The sequence below is a fragment of the Triticum urartu genome, chromosome 7A (assembly GCF_056163025.1).
Source record: "Triticum urartu cultivar PI428250 chromosome 7A, HENAU_Tu73, whole genome shotgun sequence".
NCBI lineage: Eukaryota > Viridiplantae > Streptophyta > Magnoliopsida > Poales > Poaceae > Triticum > Triticum urartu.
This window is the reverse complement of record NC_141879.1, coordinates 718,754,707-718,771,005: the sequence shown is the minus strand read 5'-3', so window position 1 is coordinate 718,771,005 and position 16,299 is coordinate 718,754,707. Positions and strand designations below refer to the sequence as shown.

The window sequence follows — 16,299 nt, the reverse complement described above, 5'->3', positions numbered from 1 at the left end:
ATTTTTTAAATAACCTAAGCATTACCAAATTGAATATAATGATAAAACACACTAATATTAAACATAAGAAAAAAGAATCACTGAAAAATCTATTTTCAAAGTTAAGTTATTCACAAACTAGTGATTCACACAAATTTCAAATAATTCAAAATTTAAACTATTCAAATTTGTAAACTACCGGTACTAACAGAAAGTTTGTAATTTTTTGTACCTAAAGCAAAAATATTCACAAACAAACTCTAAATACAGCAAAAAACAACTCTAAAATAAATAAAACAAAAATAAATAAAGCAAAAAAAGAAAAAAAAAAGCCCACCTACTGGGCCACAGCGGCCTGCATACGACTAGAAACCCAAATTCTACTTGGGCCAGGATGCAGGCCCGCTAGCCAGTAGGCCTAACAGGGCATCGCAGAAGAGGTAGGCCCCGAAGGCCTGCTTAAGAGAGGAGCTCGAGACAGCAGCGATGGCGGGGCTTATAAGCAGGTGCGAGTGCCCCTCAGCTAGCGAGGTGGGACTAAACTTTTGCGCCCCTCGCTTGGCAGCGCATACCCTTTAGTACCGGGTCGTGGCTCCAACCGGTACTAAAGGGGGGGTCTTTAGTACCGGTTGGAGCCACCACCCGGTACTAAAGGGGTGCCGTTCCCACCGCTTGGCCTGGCCAAAACAGACCTTTAGTACCGGTTGGTGGCTCCAACCGGTACTAAAGGTTGTTCTATATAAGAAAACACTTCAAAAAAATTGTCAGTTTCTCATCTCTCCCTGCTTCTTTCTCCTCTGCCCCGTCGCCGCCGCCCCTCGTCGCCGCCCCCGTCGCCGTCCGTCGCCGTCCCCGTCGCCGTCCGTCGCCATCCCCGTCGTCCCCGTCGCCGCGCCGCGCCCCGTCCTCCCGTCGTCCCCGCCCGGCCCGTCCTCCCATACGTCGTCCCTGCCCGGCCCGTCCCCGTCCCCGTCGTCGCCGCCCCGTCTCCGTCTCCGTCCCCGTCCCCGTCCCCGTCGCCGCCCACCGTCGTCGCGCCTCGCCGGTGAGCTGTGCCCCGGCCGCCAACCACACACACACACACATTGTTATAGAATTGTTAGCAATCTTTCTATTTTTTAGTTATAGAATTATTAGAAATGTTAGTTTTAGTTATAGAAATGTTAGTTATATAGAAATGTTAGAAATGTTAGTTATATAGAAATGTTTTTTAGTTATAGAAATATTAGAAATGTTAGTTTTAGTTATAGAAATATTAGAAATGTTAGTTTTAGTTATAAAATTTAGAATTTGCATATATGAAATCACAATCCATCATTTAAAAAATGTTACTTTGCTTTTGCGGCATATAGTATTTGTTGTCGACGATGCCCGGCCCGCATCCTCGCCGTCGACCCGTTCGCGACGACGTCCTGCTTCAGAGGACCCATGTCCGGGACTAGGCTCCGCCGGGCTGGCACTGGGAGGTGCTACCTGCAGGGGCGCGACGCTTGGTGAGGAACCCGGCCCCGGGTCCCGTCGTCGACCCTCATCTCCTTTGGTGGCGTTCGCGTGGGCCACTTTCGGTGCTGAGGGAGCTGGCCCCGCCGGAGGTGGTACGTCGCCGTGTCAGGGAGGAGGACGAGCACGTCCATCGCTACATGGCTGCTATGGACGTCAGGTTCTCCAATACCTGGCAGGTTCTTTTGGGAGATCACCCGAGCTATGATCCAGTGATGGTTCCTTCTCTTTGGGTGTCCACCGCCCGCACCTCAGGAACCGCGAGTGGCCTAGATTACTCTGTAGTATTCGATCTTTATTAGCTTGCTAGCTAGCTAGCTAGTGATGTATTCGATATTATATCTATTATTTGAGACAATGTATTCGAGATTATATCTATTATTCGAGACAATGTATTCGAGATTATATCTATTATTCGAGACGACGTATTCGAGATTATATTCGATGATGCTTATTATGTACTATGATTGATTCAGTTTTTCCTTATTAATTGATTGCATCCATGCATTGTAATTTGAATATATTTCTTTTGGATTAGTTAAACAAAACCTATGGCGGACAATACCGGCAAAGAGGGAGAAGAGGCCCTGTTCAATATCATACGCAATCCTTGCGGGCCAGATGATGATCAGAATGAAGAAGATTATGACGGCTCCGAATATCTAAACAACACCGGGGAGGGTGATATGATATTCGATCGCGACGACCGAATTGATGAAGTCATGAACTATGAACATGACGAAGAAAATGTTGATCTTAAAACAACAAAGACCGGCGAGGTATATATATTTATATAAGCAGGCATCTGGTGATCATCACATGTTTTAAATGACTTGAAGATATATTAACGAATCGATCTTTCTTCTTTCAGCCATCCGGATCGAGCAAATCTTCAGGCAACAGGAAACGTGGCCTGAACAAAAAGTTGAAGGAGGGCGTAAAGTACAATATCGAGGCCATCAAACCTAATGGTGAACCATTAGCGCCTAAGAAGATTGCGGACAAGTTCATTCGTCAGTGCGGAGTTCTTGCGAAGGACCAACTCCCGATCTCCCTTCAAGAATGGAGAGAGCCAGCAAAGCCACATCCAGGAGTTACTTTTGTCGACGACAGACAAAAATTCTGCTTTGGGAAACGCTCATGGAACATTTCACCCTACCAGATCATTTCATAGATGCAGATGTGGAGAAAGTCAAGGACGCTACTCTTAGGAAGATGGCGGTTGCATTCAAGAACCACAAGATTCGTGAATGGGCCAAGTACGTCAACGGAGGAAGGAAGACTCCAGTATTCGAGGGAACACTAGAGAAGCAAAGTGCTCATTGGGACGATTTTGTGAAATTCAAGGATTCGGAATTATCTAAGGAACCGTCGAGATTAAACAAGGCCAATGCCGCAAAAAAGGATAAGTTCCATAAGCTGGGGCCAGGTGGCTATGCGGTGGGAATGCCTAAGTGGGATAAGTCTGAGAAAGAGATGCTAGATGCAGGTGTCACTCCGGAAACATTGAGCTGGCCCCCCAGGTGCAGGACTTGGTTCTATGCGCATGGGGGGGGGGGAGTTGGACCCGAAGACAGGCAAAGTTTCGAAGAAGGCATGTCTGGACGGAGCCGAAGATAAGCTACTTGTTGCAATAGAAGAGGCTCGATCAGGGTTGTTCGAGCCCAACAGAGAGAATGACGAGCTTACGCGTGCCCTGGGAAATCCTGAACACCCGGGAAGAACACGAGGCATGGGCGCTATTCCGTGGTATGACGGGTTTTCGGACTGGAACGCCGACTACAGAACCCGTGCGAGAAAGAAGATTGCGGAGGAGAAGAAGAGGAAGATGGAGGAGGAGCAGAGGAAGCTAGACTATGAACGCCTTCAAGGCCTAGAATCAGCGCACGCGGACTTGGCAGTCAAATTCCAGTGGCAGCAGGAGCAGATCGACTCACTTAGCCAGCAAAGGGGGTCTCAGCAGCTAGCGGATGATCCACCATTGGATAGCACCGTCCCATCCATGCCGAGAAGCAGCGTGGGTTCCGCCCCGGGCGACGCATTGCTGGATAGCTACCCAGTGGATGACATCATGGAGAACACTAACTGCGAGCTACACTTAAAAATGAAGAACATATCCATGAAGGTGGCAGACACCCTTGCTTTTACAAATCCCCCCGAGGCAACCTTCCATTGCAACCCGATTCCAGCAGGCTATGCTCGTGTCTTGGTTGATGAGGTGGTGGACCAATATTCGAGGCTAGAGCTTGACATTCCTGGAGGTGACGATGAGCACACACTAGGAGAGGCCAACCATCGTATCATCCTATGGAGAAAGGATTGCATCATCTTTCGAAGGCCACCGACACCGCGTCATCCGACTCCTCGTCGCAGTCCGCCACCGAGTCAGCAGACTCCTGCTCCTCCAAGTCCACCAACGCGTCAGGCCACTCCTCCTCCAAGTACGGCACAGCTTCAGGCCACTCCTCCTCCTCCAAGTCCGGCAAAGCGTCAGGCCACTCCTCCTCCAAGTCCGGCACAGCTTCAGGCCACTCCTCCTCCAAGTCCGGCACACCTTCAGGCCACTCCTCCTCCTCCAACTCAGCCACGTCAGCCGTCTTCGCCGCCTCAGCAATCACGGAAGAGAGCCGCCTTAGGTATGGTGCGTAGCGGTGCAAGTCGAGGTAGTACTGGAGGTACAAGTGGAGGCAAGCGATTTCAATATGGTCCAAGCCTCGCGCCTCTTCCGCAAAGGCCTTACGACAAGTCCGAGGAGGAAAACGTAGCCATATCGAAGGCCGAGGTGGAAGCCCATTTTGCATCGAAACCGCCACCGCCGCCAAGGGAGAAAGTGCCTGTGGAAAAGATTGACCACTTCATTCGTATGGCTAGAGCACCAGCTCCCAAGCCTGTTGACACAGACTATGAGCGCCACATCAAGAAGTTAAATCGAGCACGTCTAAAGAAAGAGGCGAGCTCGAGCTCGAGCAAATCAGCTGGCAAAAGGAGCGGTAAAACCGTTCCCCATCTGGGAGAACAGGCGGCGCAATCAATCCCCCCGCTTGTTGTGCCAACAACACATGAGAGTAGGCGTGCCCAATATTATTGTGGGCAAACCGTTAACGTTCCCGGGGTGGGCGATGTGGTAATAACCGAGGAGCATATTGCGCAGGCTAAATCGATCGGGATCACTGTTGGACAACTCCTCGATATCGAGCCCATGTCTCCGACTAGAGAGGAGGAAATAAAATGGAAATATGCCCGGGGCCAACCTTTGGTCGAGCCAGAGGAGGTCCATAAGCTCCCAACGAGAATGTATGAATTGCATCAATGGTACATGGACATTACCAAGATTTCCAATCGAGAGTCCCTCATGGTGAATGTCAACAAGGATCATTACTACCATGAGAAAGCTGTGACCGTTGAGTATTCAGAACTATTTCAGCTATACAATCAAGACGCACTCGACAAATCTATCGTCAGTTGCTATTGTCTGTAAGTGATTTCTTTCTGTAATTTAAGTCTCAAGCTAGCTGTAGTGATCATTTTGATCAATCATTACCTGTAATTATCCTCACTATATTCTTTTCTGTTGTATTATGCAGGATGAAGATTTATGAAATGAAAAAAGGTGGACGCTATGGCATTGGGTTCGTTGACCCAAATACCATTAATGAATACACATGGAAAATAGATCCATATCACAAAAAAAGTGTAGAGGAAAGCATGCTATAGTTCTTCAAGGAACTCAAATACCATGAAGATATACTACTTCCTTACAACTTCCAGTGAGTCACACTGTCTTGTACTACAAATTCCGTTTTTCCCTACTAGCTAGCTACATGTTTTTGCTTACATATGCCCGCTTAATTAAGACATGCAAACGTGTGTGCATGCAGATTTTACTGGATCTTGTTAATCATTAAAGTTGATGAAGGAACAGTTGAAGTACTAGACTCACTACTTAAGAAAGCAAGTGACTACACCATCGTGAAGGGGATAGTCAACAGGTAATTTCAATCATTATTAACTATATCTCGGCCTATTTAATTAGTTTGTCATTTCCTGATAGCAACTATTTAATAACCCATTTATTCATTTTCTTTGTCGGCGGGCAGGGCTAGGGCAAAGTTCATCAGGGCCACTCCAGGTCCATGGAAACAAAATCTGAAATGGTATCGACCCAAGGTAAGTAATTAAGTAGTACTAGCTAGCTGCCATCTCTTTAATTATCATGCTTGATTAATTATTATCTGATCAAATTCCATTCTCGTAAAGGCCCTGAAGCAGGCGCCGGGGAATGATCTATGTGCATACTACGTTTGTGAGAACATTCGCATGATGGCGTCCAAAAGGAGCAAATCTCAAAGACAGGAGTGGGTACGATATCGATTGTCAGAACACTATTCACAATTTTTACACCATTATCGATATCTAGTCACACAACTAATACACATGCATATTGATCTCCTTCTTAACAGTTCAAAGAGGTGCGGGACAAGCTCCTAGCACAGGACTGCATAGAAGCAATTCAAGAGGAAATAGCAGGATTTTTGCTCGACCAGGTCATAGATCCCAAAGGAGAATACTATTACCCGCTACCGCCCCCATGAACCACTTCCAATTGTTATCGTACTCCGAAGGCACCAATTAGCTAGGCTAATGCCACTAGCTCCGAAGGCACCAATTAGGAGAAATTGTATATATATACATGTGTGTATATATGTGTGAATTAATTAATGGTGGTTGTGAGACATTCGATGATATATATATATATATTATGATCGGTTCTACTAGAAATTCTATTTATATATATGCATAACGTGTACAATATGTAGTATCGTAAAATACCAACAAACGAAAAATAATTAAATGGAAAACACAAAATTAAATGAAAAATAAATCATAAACCCCAACCCCCCCAACCTTTTAATACCGGTTGGTGACACCAACCGGTACTAAAGGGCTCCCTGCCCCCGAAGCTGGCTCGTGCCACGTGGTTGCCCTTTAGCACCGGTTCGTGCTGAACCGGTACTAAAGGGGGGGGGGGCTTTAGTGCCTACATTTTAGCGCCAGTTACCAAACCGGCACTAAAGGGCCTTACGAACCGGTGCTATTGCCCGGTTCTACACTAGTGTAGGGAGGAGGAGTACCTCTCGGTGGAGGATGGCCGGCGCGGGTCACGGCCGGTGGGGGAGGAGGGCCGGCGCGGGAGGTCGGCCGGCGGTGGAGGAGGCCGACGCGGGGGAGGGTGACCGACGGGGGAGGAGAGCTGCGCGGGCGAGGGCGGCCAGCGGGAGAAGACCGGCGCGGGGGACGGCGGCAGCAACGGCGCGCGGTGGACGCGTGCGAGTGAGAGTGTGTGATGGGGAGAGTGAGGTCTAGCGCGGGCCACAGGGTGGATAAGGTGCCCGTAGTAGTAGCTCTTGTATGTAGAAAGCGCTACTGCTACATACAATAGCAGTAGTGCTTTCTACATACAAGCACTACTACTATGCCTGGCCTGCCGGCAACGGTCTGACAATTGTAGCAGTAGCGTGTCTTATGAACACGGCGCTACTAGTAACTGCATAGTAGCAGCGCTTACCGTGTGTAAGCGCTACTGATAAGTAGTAGCAGCGGTTCTTATAAAACACGCTACTACTAAGCTCCTGTGTATAGGCATTTCCCTAGTAGTGAGTACAAATCCATGTTAATTATATTATTGTTTACTTTTTCTTCATAATGCTTAGCAAACTTCTATGCTGCTTATTAGACCGGAGTTATGTCCAATAGATCCCGAATGGTTGGGCCAATGGTTTGCTCTCACCGCCTCAAACACCGGCAATAAAAAGATGTTGTCCAGACAGCACCCTGAGCAAGATGCTAGCAATGATTGAACACCAGTGCAATTCAAAGCATGGCGTGAAGCAACCAAAAGAATGGGGTTTTCCAAAATAGCAGCTACCCCGATAGGTGGGCCCATAGTGGATTTTCATTTCGACTTAGTTTTTCTGCTCCCTTGCACGACACCGTTTTCCTATCAACACTACATGTAGTCCGAGCACCCTGTCCAAATGTAATGGTTCACCAATCCCCATCAATGCAACCCACGGAGTCGTAGCCGTGCTATATAGGCCCATCACCGTATGTCAAATATCAACACTTCAAATCTTTCATGTATCTCTACGGTCAATTAATATCGGCTCCATATGCAAGACTTACCATTGGTCCACGTAAGGGGAGCACGCGAGCTCGTCCTTCTATCACCATTCTTGTGCTATTCTCCCCTATTTATATTGAACTTTCCTACTCCCCAGTAAGAACTCTTACAAAATTATGTTTCTCATTGACAAAATATTTTTAATATATTATATTAATACTATTTTACAAGTATAACCATCAAATTAGGTATTTAAACATACTCACTTATTTAATTATAAATTTATTTATAAAATTGTGACACTTATTAGTATAAATATTTTTCTAGTGCTAAGTGACTTGCAGTTTTTTGGCCAAACTATTTTATTTAGTTTGATATTCAATAAAGTATCTTGTTACAATAGTTTTCAGTAAATATCTACGCAAAAAATCTTATCATCATACTCCACAAATAAATTTACACTAGTGCAGTTGTATTTATCTTAATTTTTCCAATGCATCATTAATTATCTATATAATTTAGTAGATTGTGTTACAATGTATGAATCGAGTAAATTGGTAGATTTCTTTAAATCAATAATTACAAGTTTATATGTGACTAAATAGATAAATCTAGAGTTTGCATAATATCTATATTGCATCAGTAGTACAAATACAAACTTGAGTAAGTTGTAGTATTGATCATTTGTTTTCTTAGATGGATATTTTCTACAAAAGTGGTCTGACTTCCCTAAAACCTGTACCCATATCAAAATTATATTAACCTAGCCTCTCTTAAATTCGCTTGAACCAACTCATATTGACAACATTAGAAGATTCACCTCACCTGCTGATTTGAAAATTGTATATCATGCTAATGTACAAGCATGCTACTTTTTAGAGTCCTACAAACAAGGGGTGGGAAGGAGGCCTTATTTCCATATATTAGGTTGGCCCCGAGCCTGACCACTTAAGGACCACCTCATGGCAGTGGGTAGAGGAATCTCATATTGCATTGTTGGCCTACAATAGCACTGCAGCTCTAAAATGAATTCCGAAGGAAGAAGAGAGGGCAGTTTTGGGGATGATTGAGGATGAAGAGTCCACTGCAGCCCTAAAATGAATTCTGGAGGAAGAAGAGAGGGCAGGTTTGGGGATGATTGAGGATTAAGAGTCCAACACATAGGGCTAGGTGACACATAGGGGGGTGTCAGCGATAAAATGGCTAAAGTGCACGCACAAATGAGAGCATTGACCTAGGCCATGGTTTTTTGTACCAAACAGTTCATGGAACCGGCATGATTGTATTGCTTGTCTAGTCGCATAGCAGATAAACCGACTGAGGATACAAGAGGAGTGAAACGAAGAATTATCTCCAAAGATTTTTTCCTAATTATGTAAAATTTCAGAGCAAACTGTTAATTACTTTAATCAAAAAATTCGCATTATACTAAGTCAAAATACTTTGACCATGTCTAAAGAAAAACATGCTGATATTTAAAACATGAGTTACATATGGCCCGGTGATATTTTTAATAAATCTAATGGAACTAATTTGGTTTCTGGCTCCATGATGTTAGCAACACAATTGTTTCCTCCTCGGTACTCCCTTAAGAATGAATATGTTCTTGGGTGGTCAATGCCACTCATACAAACACATTTATCCTAGAATTCAAACATGATTATGACTCCAATAAATGAAATACGCCAAAGCTACTGTTATTACTCCCTCTGAAAGGGAATATAAGTCAGTAATTGAAAATTAGATCTTCAGTTTAACTAACCAAACATGTGAAATACAACACACACACACACACACACAAAGTGTTTAGAACCTTCATTCGAGGACGTATCTTAAGATATATTTTTATGGCAAAAAAACATATGTTTCACCAGTTAAATTGAAGACATAGAAACACGTGAAAGTAGTGGTCGTGACATGAGTGACCATTTATCCATACCTCGCCCCTGCGGCCAGATGTCCTCACGACCGTTTTTCTGCCTATCTAAAACTATGACATTTTTTTACGAAATTATCCAAGACTTTGGTAATTAATTTCATGCAGAAACAAAGAGATGACTTTGGAGGAAGAAAACGCCCGACATGGAGGTAACTAATTCCTTATCAAAGAGAACTACGTACAATATTCCTTGGCCGTTAATTTACAGTAATTAGTTTACATATTTACATTTTGCTGACCAGACGCACAAGAGATCTTTAAAAATGCCTCTTGCTGTGTACAGAGCTCCCGTGTCCGCATCACCCAATCTGGGACGTCCAATCCTGATCATACGTTACAAGATGAGTAAAATTCATCGGTGGTACCTCAACTTGCGTCGCCCGGTCACTTTGGTCACTGTACACAAGAACTCACGCAATACGGTCACTGTGTATGGTGAATAGTGAAAATACGGTCACTGTGCGCCGTAGACCGTGCGTACGCCACAAATTTGACCAGTCCATGGGCTCCACGTAGGCGGGCAGAGGATTTATGTTAAAGTGCCCATTTGCAGGAGGGCATTTTTGTAAAAAGCCGTTTAGATAGAAATCCCCAATTCTCCCGTCCAAATCCCTAGTTCTCGCCGCCACCGCGCCCATCCTGCCCTCTCGCCGCCGCACGCCCATCCTGCCATCTCGCCGCCGCGCGCCCATCCTACCCTCGCCCCCGACGACGAGTGCGCCATGTCTTCTGCTAGTTCTGCCCGGTCTGGTCTCCGCGGACGGACAGTGGTGGTGCCACTCATCCCATGTCCTCGCTGCCAGGCGACGGTGAGGTACTACATTTCGAACACAGAGGATCACGAGGGCTGGGTGTTCTGCAGATGTCCCAATCACTCCGTAAGTAACACAGAGGATCAGTTGATTTTGTTCTTGGCAGCAGTTTTGCCCTCTCATTGGTAAAAGTTCACTTTTTTGCTATTGGTTTGCAGGCTACTGGGTGTGATTTCTGGTTTTGGGAGATGGAATATGTTGCGTACCTAGTAGACGCTCATTTCTTGGTTGGGAACCAAGCTATGGATGTTGTTGGAGCAACAGAGGAGAGGAGGGAAGAACTCATTAGGGCTAGGAATGAAAGGAGAAGGATTGCAGCTCAAGTGGCAACTAGTAGAGCTGCTTTGGCTAGGCCTGGCTCTCTGCGGCAGAATATGAGCAGGCACCAAGAAAGTGCATTGATTGGATTAGCTGTAGAGATCTTGGTGCTGTTGAAGCTTCTGTTAGGTAGTGGATGTTGTTGTGTGCCCTCTGTGTTCTTTGTTGATGAAGAAGTGAGGACAAGTGCTCTCTGAATTAGAAGAAGAAGAAGTGACGAAGGAGTAATGTAGAAGAAGAAGAAGTGATGAAGACAAGTGCTCATTTTGGTAGTGGAGAAGTGAAGACCAACTTCAGTAGTTTAGCATGTTAAGTACTTTCACTAGTTTAATGTTAGGAAATGGCTATGAAGTTAGCTTGGTTGTATCAAATGTTGTGCTTGTCAAGGCCAGAAATGTATGAAGTGATCTATCTATCTATCTTTAATGGAAAAATTGTCTTTGTATTCTGTTATCTTTCTGACATGATAATTGTGAAATGAGTTCTTGTGTACTGTTTCATATCATATTTATGAAATGAAAATAATGGCGGCAAGGATGTGATGTGGAAGCAGTATTGACATCAACAATAGAATGACAAGAAATGGGTAGACAGACAAGACCGTTTTCATACCAAAATATAGATTCTGTAGTGCATCATCATTAGCACTACTCAAAATAGAGTACCATAAGATCTTGAGATAACAAGAAAGGGAAACACAGTCATATTTTACATTGTTGAAAGAGTACTCTTGCTAAAACAAGATAAACAGCCTCATAGATCATCTAAAGATGTCAAACATGCTTGATCTTTGTGGCACATGCCCAGCTTCCTCCATGTTTCTTTGTGCTTGTTTCCTCAGCTGCTCCTTCTTTGCTGCAATGGATTGTCTCTCTGCTTGTTTCTTTGCAGCAAGGGCTTGTTTCTCTTCCTGCTTCTTTGCTAGGAGTGCTTGTCTCTCTGATTCCTTCTGTGTAGCAATGGCTTTCTTCTCTTCTAGTTTGTTTGCAGCAGCAGCCTCCTTTTGTGACTTCCTCTCAGTAGCCAGTTTCTCCTTCCTCTCAGCAGAAAGCTCTCTTTGTGTCTCCACTATTATCTGCCTTGTCTCTGCTCTTGCTTGCCTCAGGATGGCCATTGTTTCCTTCTTCTGTGCAGCTGCCTCTCTCTTCTTCTCAGCTTATATAGCCTTCTTTTCTGCTTTCTCATGCCTTCTTCTAGCAGCCTCTTCTGCTTTCTTCAACTCTGCTTCTATCCTTGCCTCTAGTATAGCTTGTTTCCTGTCTTGAAGTTCCTTCTCTCTTTGCTGCTTCATGGCCAGCATCTTCTTGGCTAGCTCTCCCTGCCTGATTGTGTTAGTGCTTGTCTGGGCCTGGTTCAACATTGCTTGTGCATTTGTTAAGAATGTTGATTCTGGGATTGGTGTGTGCTAAAGCACTCTAGGCAAAGGCCTCTGTACATACGCATGGCAAGTGTCAACAAATGGAAACTAAAAGCATGATTGAAAGAAAGCAAGTGAGCAAGAGTACTCGTGTTTAAATTACCTGCTGAAGCATGTGATCCACCATAAGATCTTCTACTACTGTACTGGTCTCTGCACTTGTGTTGGCCTGCTGCTCATCAAACAAAAATCTTGTTACAGTCTGCTGCTCCATAAGATCTGCTAGAGGTTGTGTACAAGACAATTACCTAGGCTTGTTCTGGAGGTGGCTGTTGCTCCATATTAGCTTGTGAAGTTTCCAAATTGTCATCATGTTGGGGTGGAGGAGCTTGTGCATTGGGAGGTGGTAGACCAGCTTTCATATATTTGCATCCCTTGATATTGTGGTCAGGCTCACCACAGTAACTGCAGTGCATGATTACACCATGCCTTGACATCCTCCTCCCTCCATTACTACAAATAATCTCTTCTGGTCCCTTCCTCCTGCTTTTGCAAGGCCTTCCAACATGCTTCTTGTAGTCTGGTCGATTAATTTCAGGCCCATTCATCTTCTCCCACTCAGTGATGTCCTTGCAAGGGTAGATGATGTTGCTATAAGCCTTCTTGAACATGGACACTGAGTAGCATTGATCCACTAAGGTTAGTGGATCTACTCTCTCATTCCTATAACATGCTATAACATGTATGCAAGTCACTCCACTTTTTGCCATCTCATATAGCTGCAGGACTTGCTATGCCAGTCTACTATGTAATCTGTTCCTCTATCCACCACTTGAAACACTCCATCTCCTGATTCATACACATAACATGTGTTGGCCAGCTCTGTCAGCTTGTCAACTAGTTTCTTGATCTTAGGGCACATTACTCCTTGCATCTTCTCACCCTCACAATGCTTAGTGTAGTGCCTTGCAGTCCACTGTTGCTTGATCCTCTCAAACATTGAATGAATTGGCAATTCTCTTGCCTCCAAGATATATCTGCACAACCATTGCATGTTATGTCAACAACAGTGATAGGAAAGCATTGCATATTATGTTAAAAAGAGTGAGATGGAAGCATTGGAACTTACTTGTTGAACACCTCACACAAATTGTTGAGCAGAATGTCACACTTAGGTATGTCACTTTGGAAAGCCCTCACCCAAGTGTTTGGCTCCAACTCTTTCAACCAGGTGTATGCACCCTCATTCAGCACCTTCATCTCAAGCATGTACTGCTCATACTTAATACCTGTTGTGCTCCTAGCTATCTTCCACAATTGATTCTTCAAAGCATCACCTTTGTACAGCTGTTGGAAATTCTTCCACATATGCCTGACATAGAACCTATGTTCTGACTCAGGGAATACTTCAGTCCAATGTTGGGGATATCTCTTATCGGGAACTTATCGGTCGACCCATGATAAGGGGTAAATCGGCCAGTTTATCGACATATCGGCTGATTTATCGCCATATCAGCTTATTTATCGGGCAATTTAGCTTATCGCTCAGACAACGGTAAGCGATAAATCGGCCGATTTATCGGAATATCGGAAGATATCTTGAACAGTGCTTCAGTCACACCATTTATCAGGCCCTACAAAACAACATAGACCAATACACACAAAGTGTTAAACAAGTGTTCTCAAGTACAGTAATCTAATTAGACCATCAGGCAATGTGGTTGTATATACCTTCTGCTTGTCAGACATTACTGTCCATGGGGATGTGTTGATAATAGCAAGATCACTCTTCAGCCTCTCAAGAAACCAAACCCAGTTAGGCTTGTCCTCCACTTCCAGAACACCTATTTCTATGGGGAATATGCAATTATTTGGATCTATTCCTACTGCAACCAGCAACTACCCTCTGTATCTTGTTTTAATATGGCAGCCATCTATGAAGATCATAGGCCTGCAACCTTGAAGATAGCCTCTCTTGCATGCATCAAGGCACATGTAGGCTCTGTTGAACCTAGCTTGATTATCTAGTGCAAGGAAAAATGAGCTACCAGGATTACTTCTCCTTATCTCATTTCCATAATCCCACAACAGCTTGTACTGCCCTTCTTCATCTCCATGAATTATTTTCATAGCCAGCCTTCTTGCCCTCTGAAGCTTGGACCTAGTTGGTGTCATGTGCCATTCCTTATGAACAACCCTTGAGAAGTTTCTAAGATTCATATCCTGATCAGCCCTCAAACTCTCAAGGTATTTCCTGGCTAGAAAAGGTGCTGTGAAAGCCTTGATCTTCCATTTTTTGCAGCAACTATGTTCTTCAACATACTTCTTTACCATGAAACATTTGCTTCTGCTGTCATAAGAAGCCCACAAGTACCAGGTACAATCTTCATCACACACTGCTTTGACTCTCTTCCTGTCATTCACTGGTAACTTGACATCAACTCTGTTCTTGCAGCTGTATTCCTTAATTGCTTTCCTAAGCAAATCAACATTTTCAAACACTTGTCCAACACGAAATTTTGTACAAGTCAGATCCTCCTTTCTAAATGCTCTAAATTTGGTTTGCAGTTCATGATCTGAATCAGGTGCCCAAAGATCTTCACCTTCAGATTCATAATCTGACATGTTTTATTCCTTTCCTTCCCCTACAACTCCTTTATCCTTTGCTGTTGTTTTCTGCTTCACCTTCTCCTTCCTTTGAACTGGTTCATCCTCATCCACATTGTCAGCATAAAGGTCATCATCATCATCATTACTAATTTCAAAGTCACTATCTACCATGTCACCAGGATCAAAATCACTGTCATCTGAGTCACTATATGTTCCTACATTACCTTCAAAACATCTCTTCTTTGCTCTGGTTCTCCTCAATTGATGTGCTTCTGCATCTTCATCTACTGCATGTTGCTCTGCTTCTCTTTCTTGCTCTACTTGCTCTGCATCTTCATGTGGCTCTGCTGCTCCTTCTTGGTCTACATGCTCTGCATCTTCATGTTGTTGTACATCATCATGTTGCCCTGCTTGTCCTTGTTGCTCTGCATTCTCCTCTACTCCTTCACGAAATGTGCACTTCCTTCTTACAAACATGAATGGATTGCCATCTTCATGTGGCACATTGTTGGGATACACAACCTGAATTGGTATAGGGCAGTCTTCTTCTGAATTTCCAGGCTTGCTACTATGAGGATTTGTACCATCTTTTGAAGGGCTAAAGACTGGTGGAAGTTCAGCCCTTGGAAATTGGACCACGTCATCAACAACCTTCTTAGTAATCAAGCTGTCATCATGATCAAGATAAATACTGAAGAAATGATGCCCAATAGACAGAAAGGTCATCATTTGATCAGTATCTGCCTCGGATCTGATATGTCTCAAAGAATTCTAAGTAATGTCAAGTATTGGGATTTGATAATATGCCTTCAACCTGCCTGCCATCTCCCATCCAATCTCTTCTACTATATGTTCCACCATTATTGGAGACCAGGTGAGCTTATCCAAACTGTCATACCAAACTTTATGCCCATCAACATAAGCCCTATTGCTTCCTTCACCCATGAAAAAACCAGCATGATGAAACTGCACTGAGAACTTCTCACTTCTTGCTCCCGCAAAAACAAAGCATAATTGATCACATCAAAATTGAACAAAAATGACCTTTTTGAATAGTACAGCACCAGAAATCCCCAATGTTCTCCATAAACCAAAGCTCCAAAACCTATGCATATTCCAACAAAGGTGCACATACGGGTACAACTGCCAGAAACCTAAGCCTATTTCATGTGGAATTGATGAAAATTAGATCCTTTCGACAAGAACCTAAAACCCTATCAGAAATCCTATCAGAAAAATTGGGTTCGAAAAACCCTAAACCTAAATTGCCATACACGCGACAAATACTAAAACATATCATAGGCGAAAACAATGCCAGCCCTATCAAACAAGAATCGAAGAGAAATAAGAAGATTTACGGTAGGAATCATCACTTATGGTAAACAGGGGCAGGGGCACCGTCGGGGCGACGAACAGGAGACATGGCGGCGGCGCCTCCACTTCACCACCGCGCCGACCACGGCGACAACCACGCCGCACCACGCCGCACACGCCTCCATCACCTTCTCCGCCGGTTTGATCGGCTCGAACAGGGGAGGTGGAGAGACAGGGGAGGTGGAGACGTGGGAGGACTTTGGGGATCTGTCCGATAACTTGGGGGTATTGCTGCAAATATGCCATCGGGTCGCTCCTCCTCGCGACACCTGGCGCGCGGCCTGGGAGC

The 16,299-nt window shown here is 44.5% G+C and overlaps 1 protein-coding gene across 1 annotated transcript; it reads right to left on the bottom strand.

The window, feature by feature from the left end:
* Positions 1–11,825: 11,825 nt before the first annotated feature.
* Positions 11,826–14,651, bottom strand: LOC147962169 (uncharacterized). Its single transcript, XM_087534074.1, has 6 exons — positions 13,985–14,651; positions 13,758–13,876; positions 13,156–13,373; positions 12,894–13,063; positions 12,190–12,305; positions 11,826–12,017 (listed from the first exon to the last, which is right to left on the bottom strand). Exons 1-6 carry the CDS (start codon positions 14,649–14,651, stop codon positions 11,826–11,828), a joined length of 1,482 nt encoding a protein of 493 aa, XP_087390200.1.
* Positions 14,652–16,299: the final 1,648 nt, after the last annotated feature.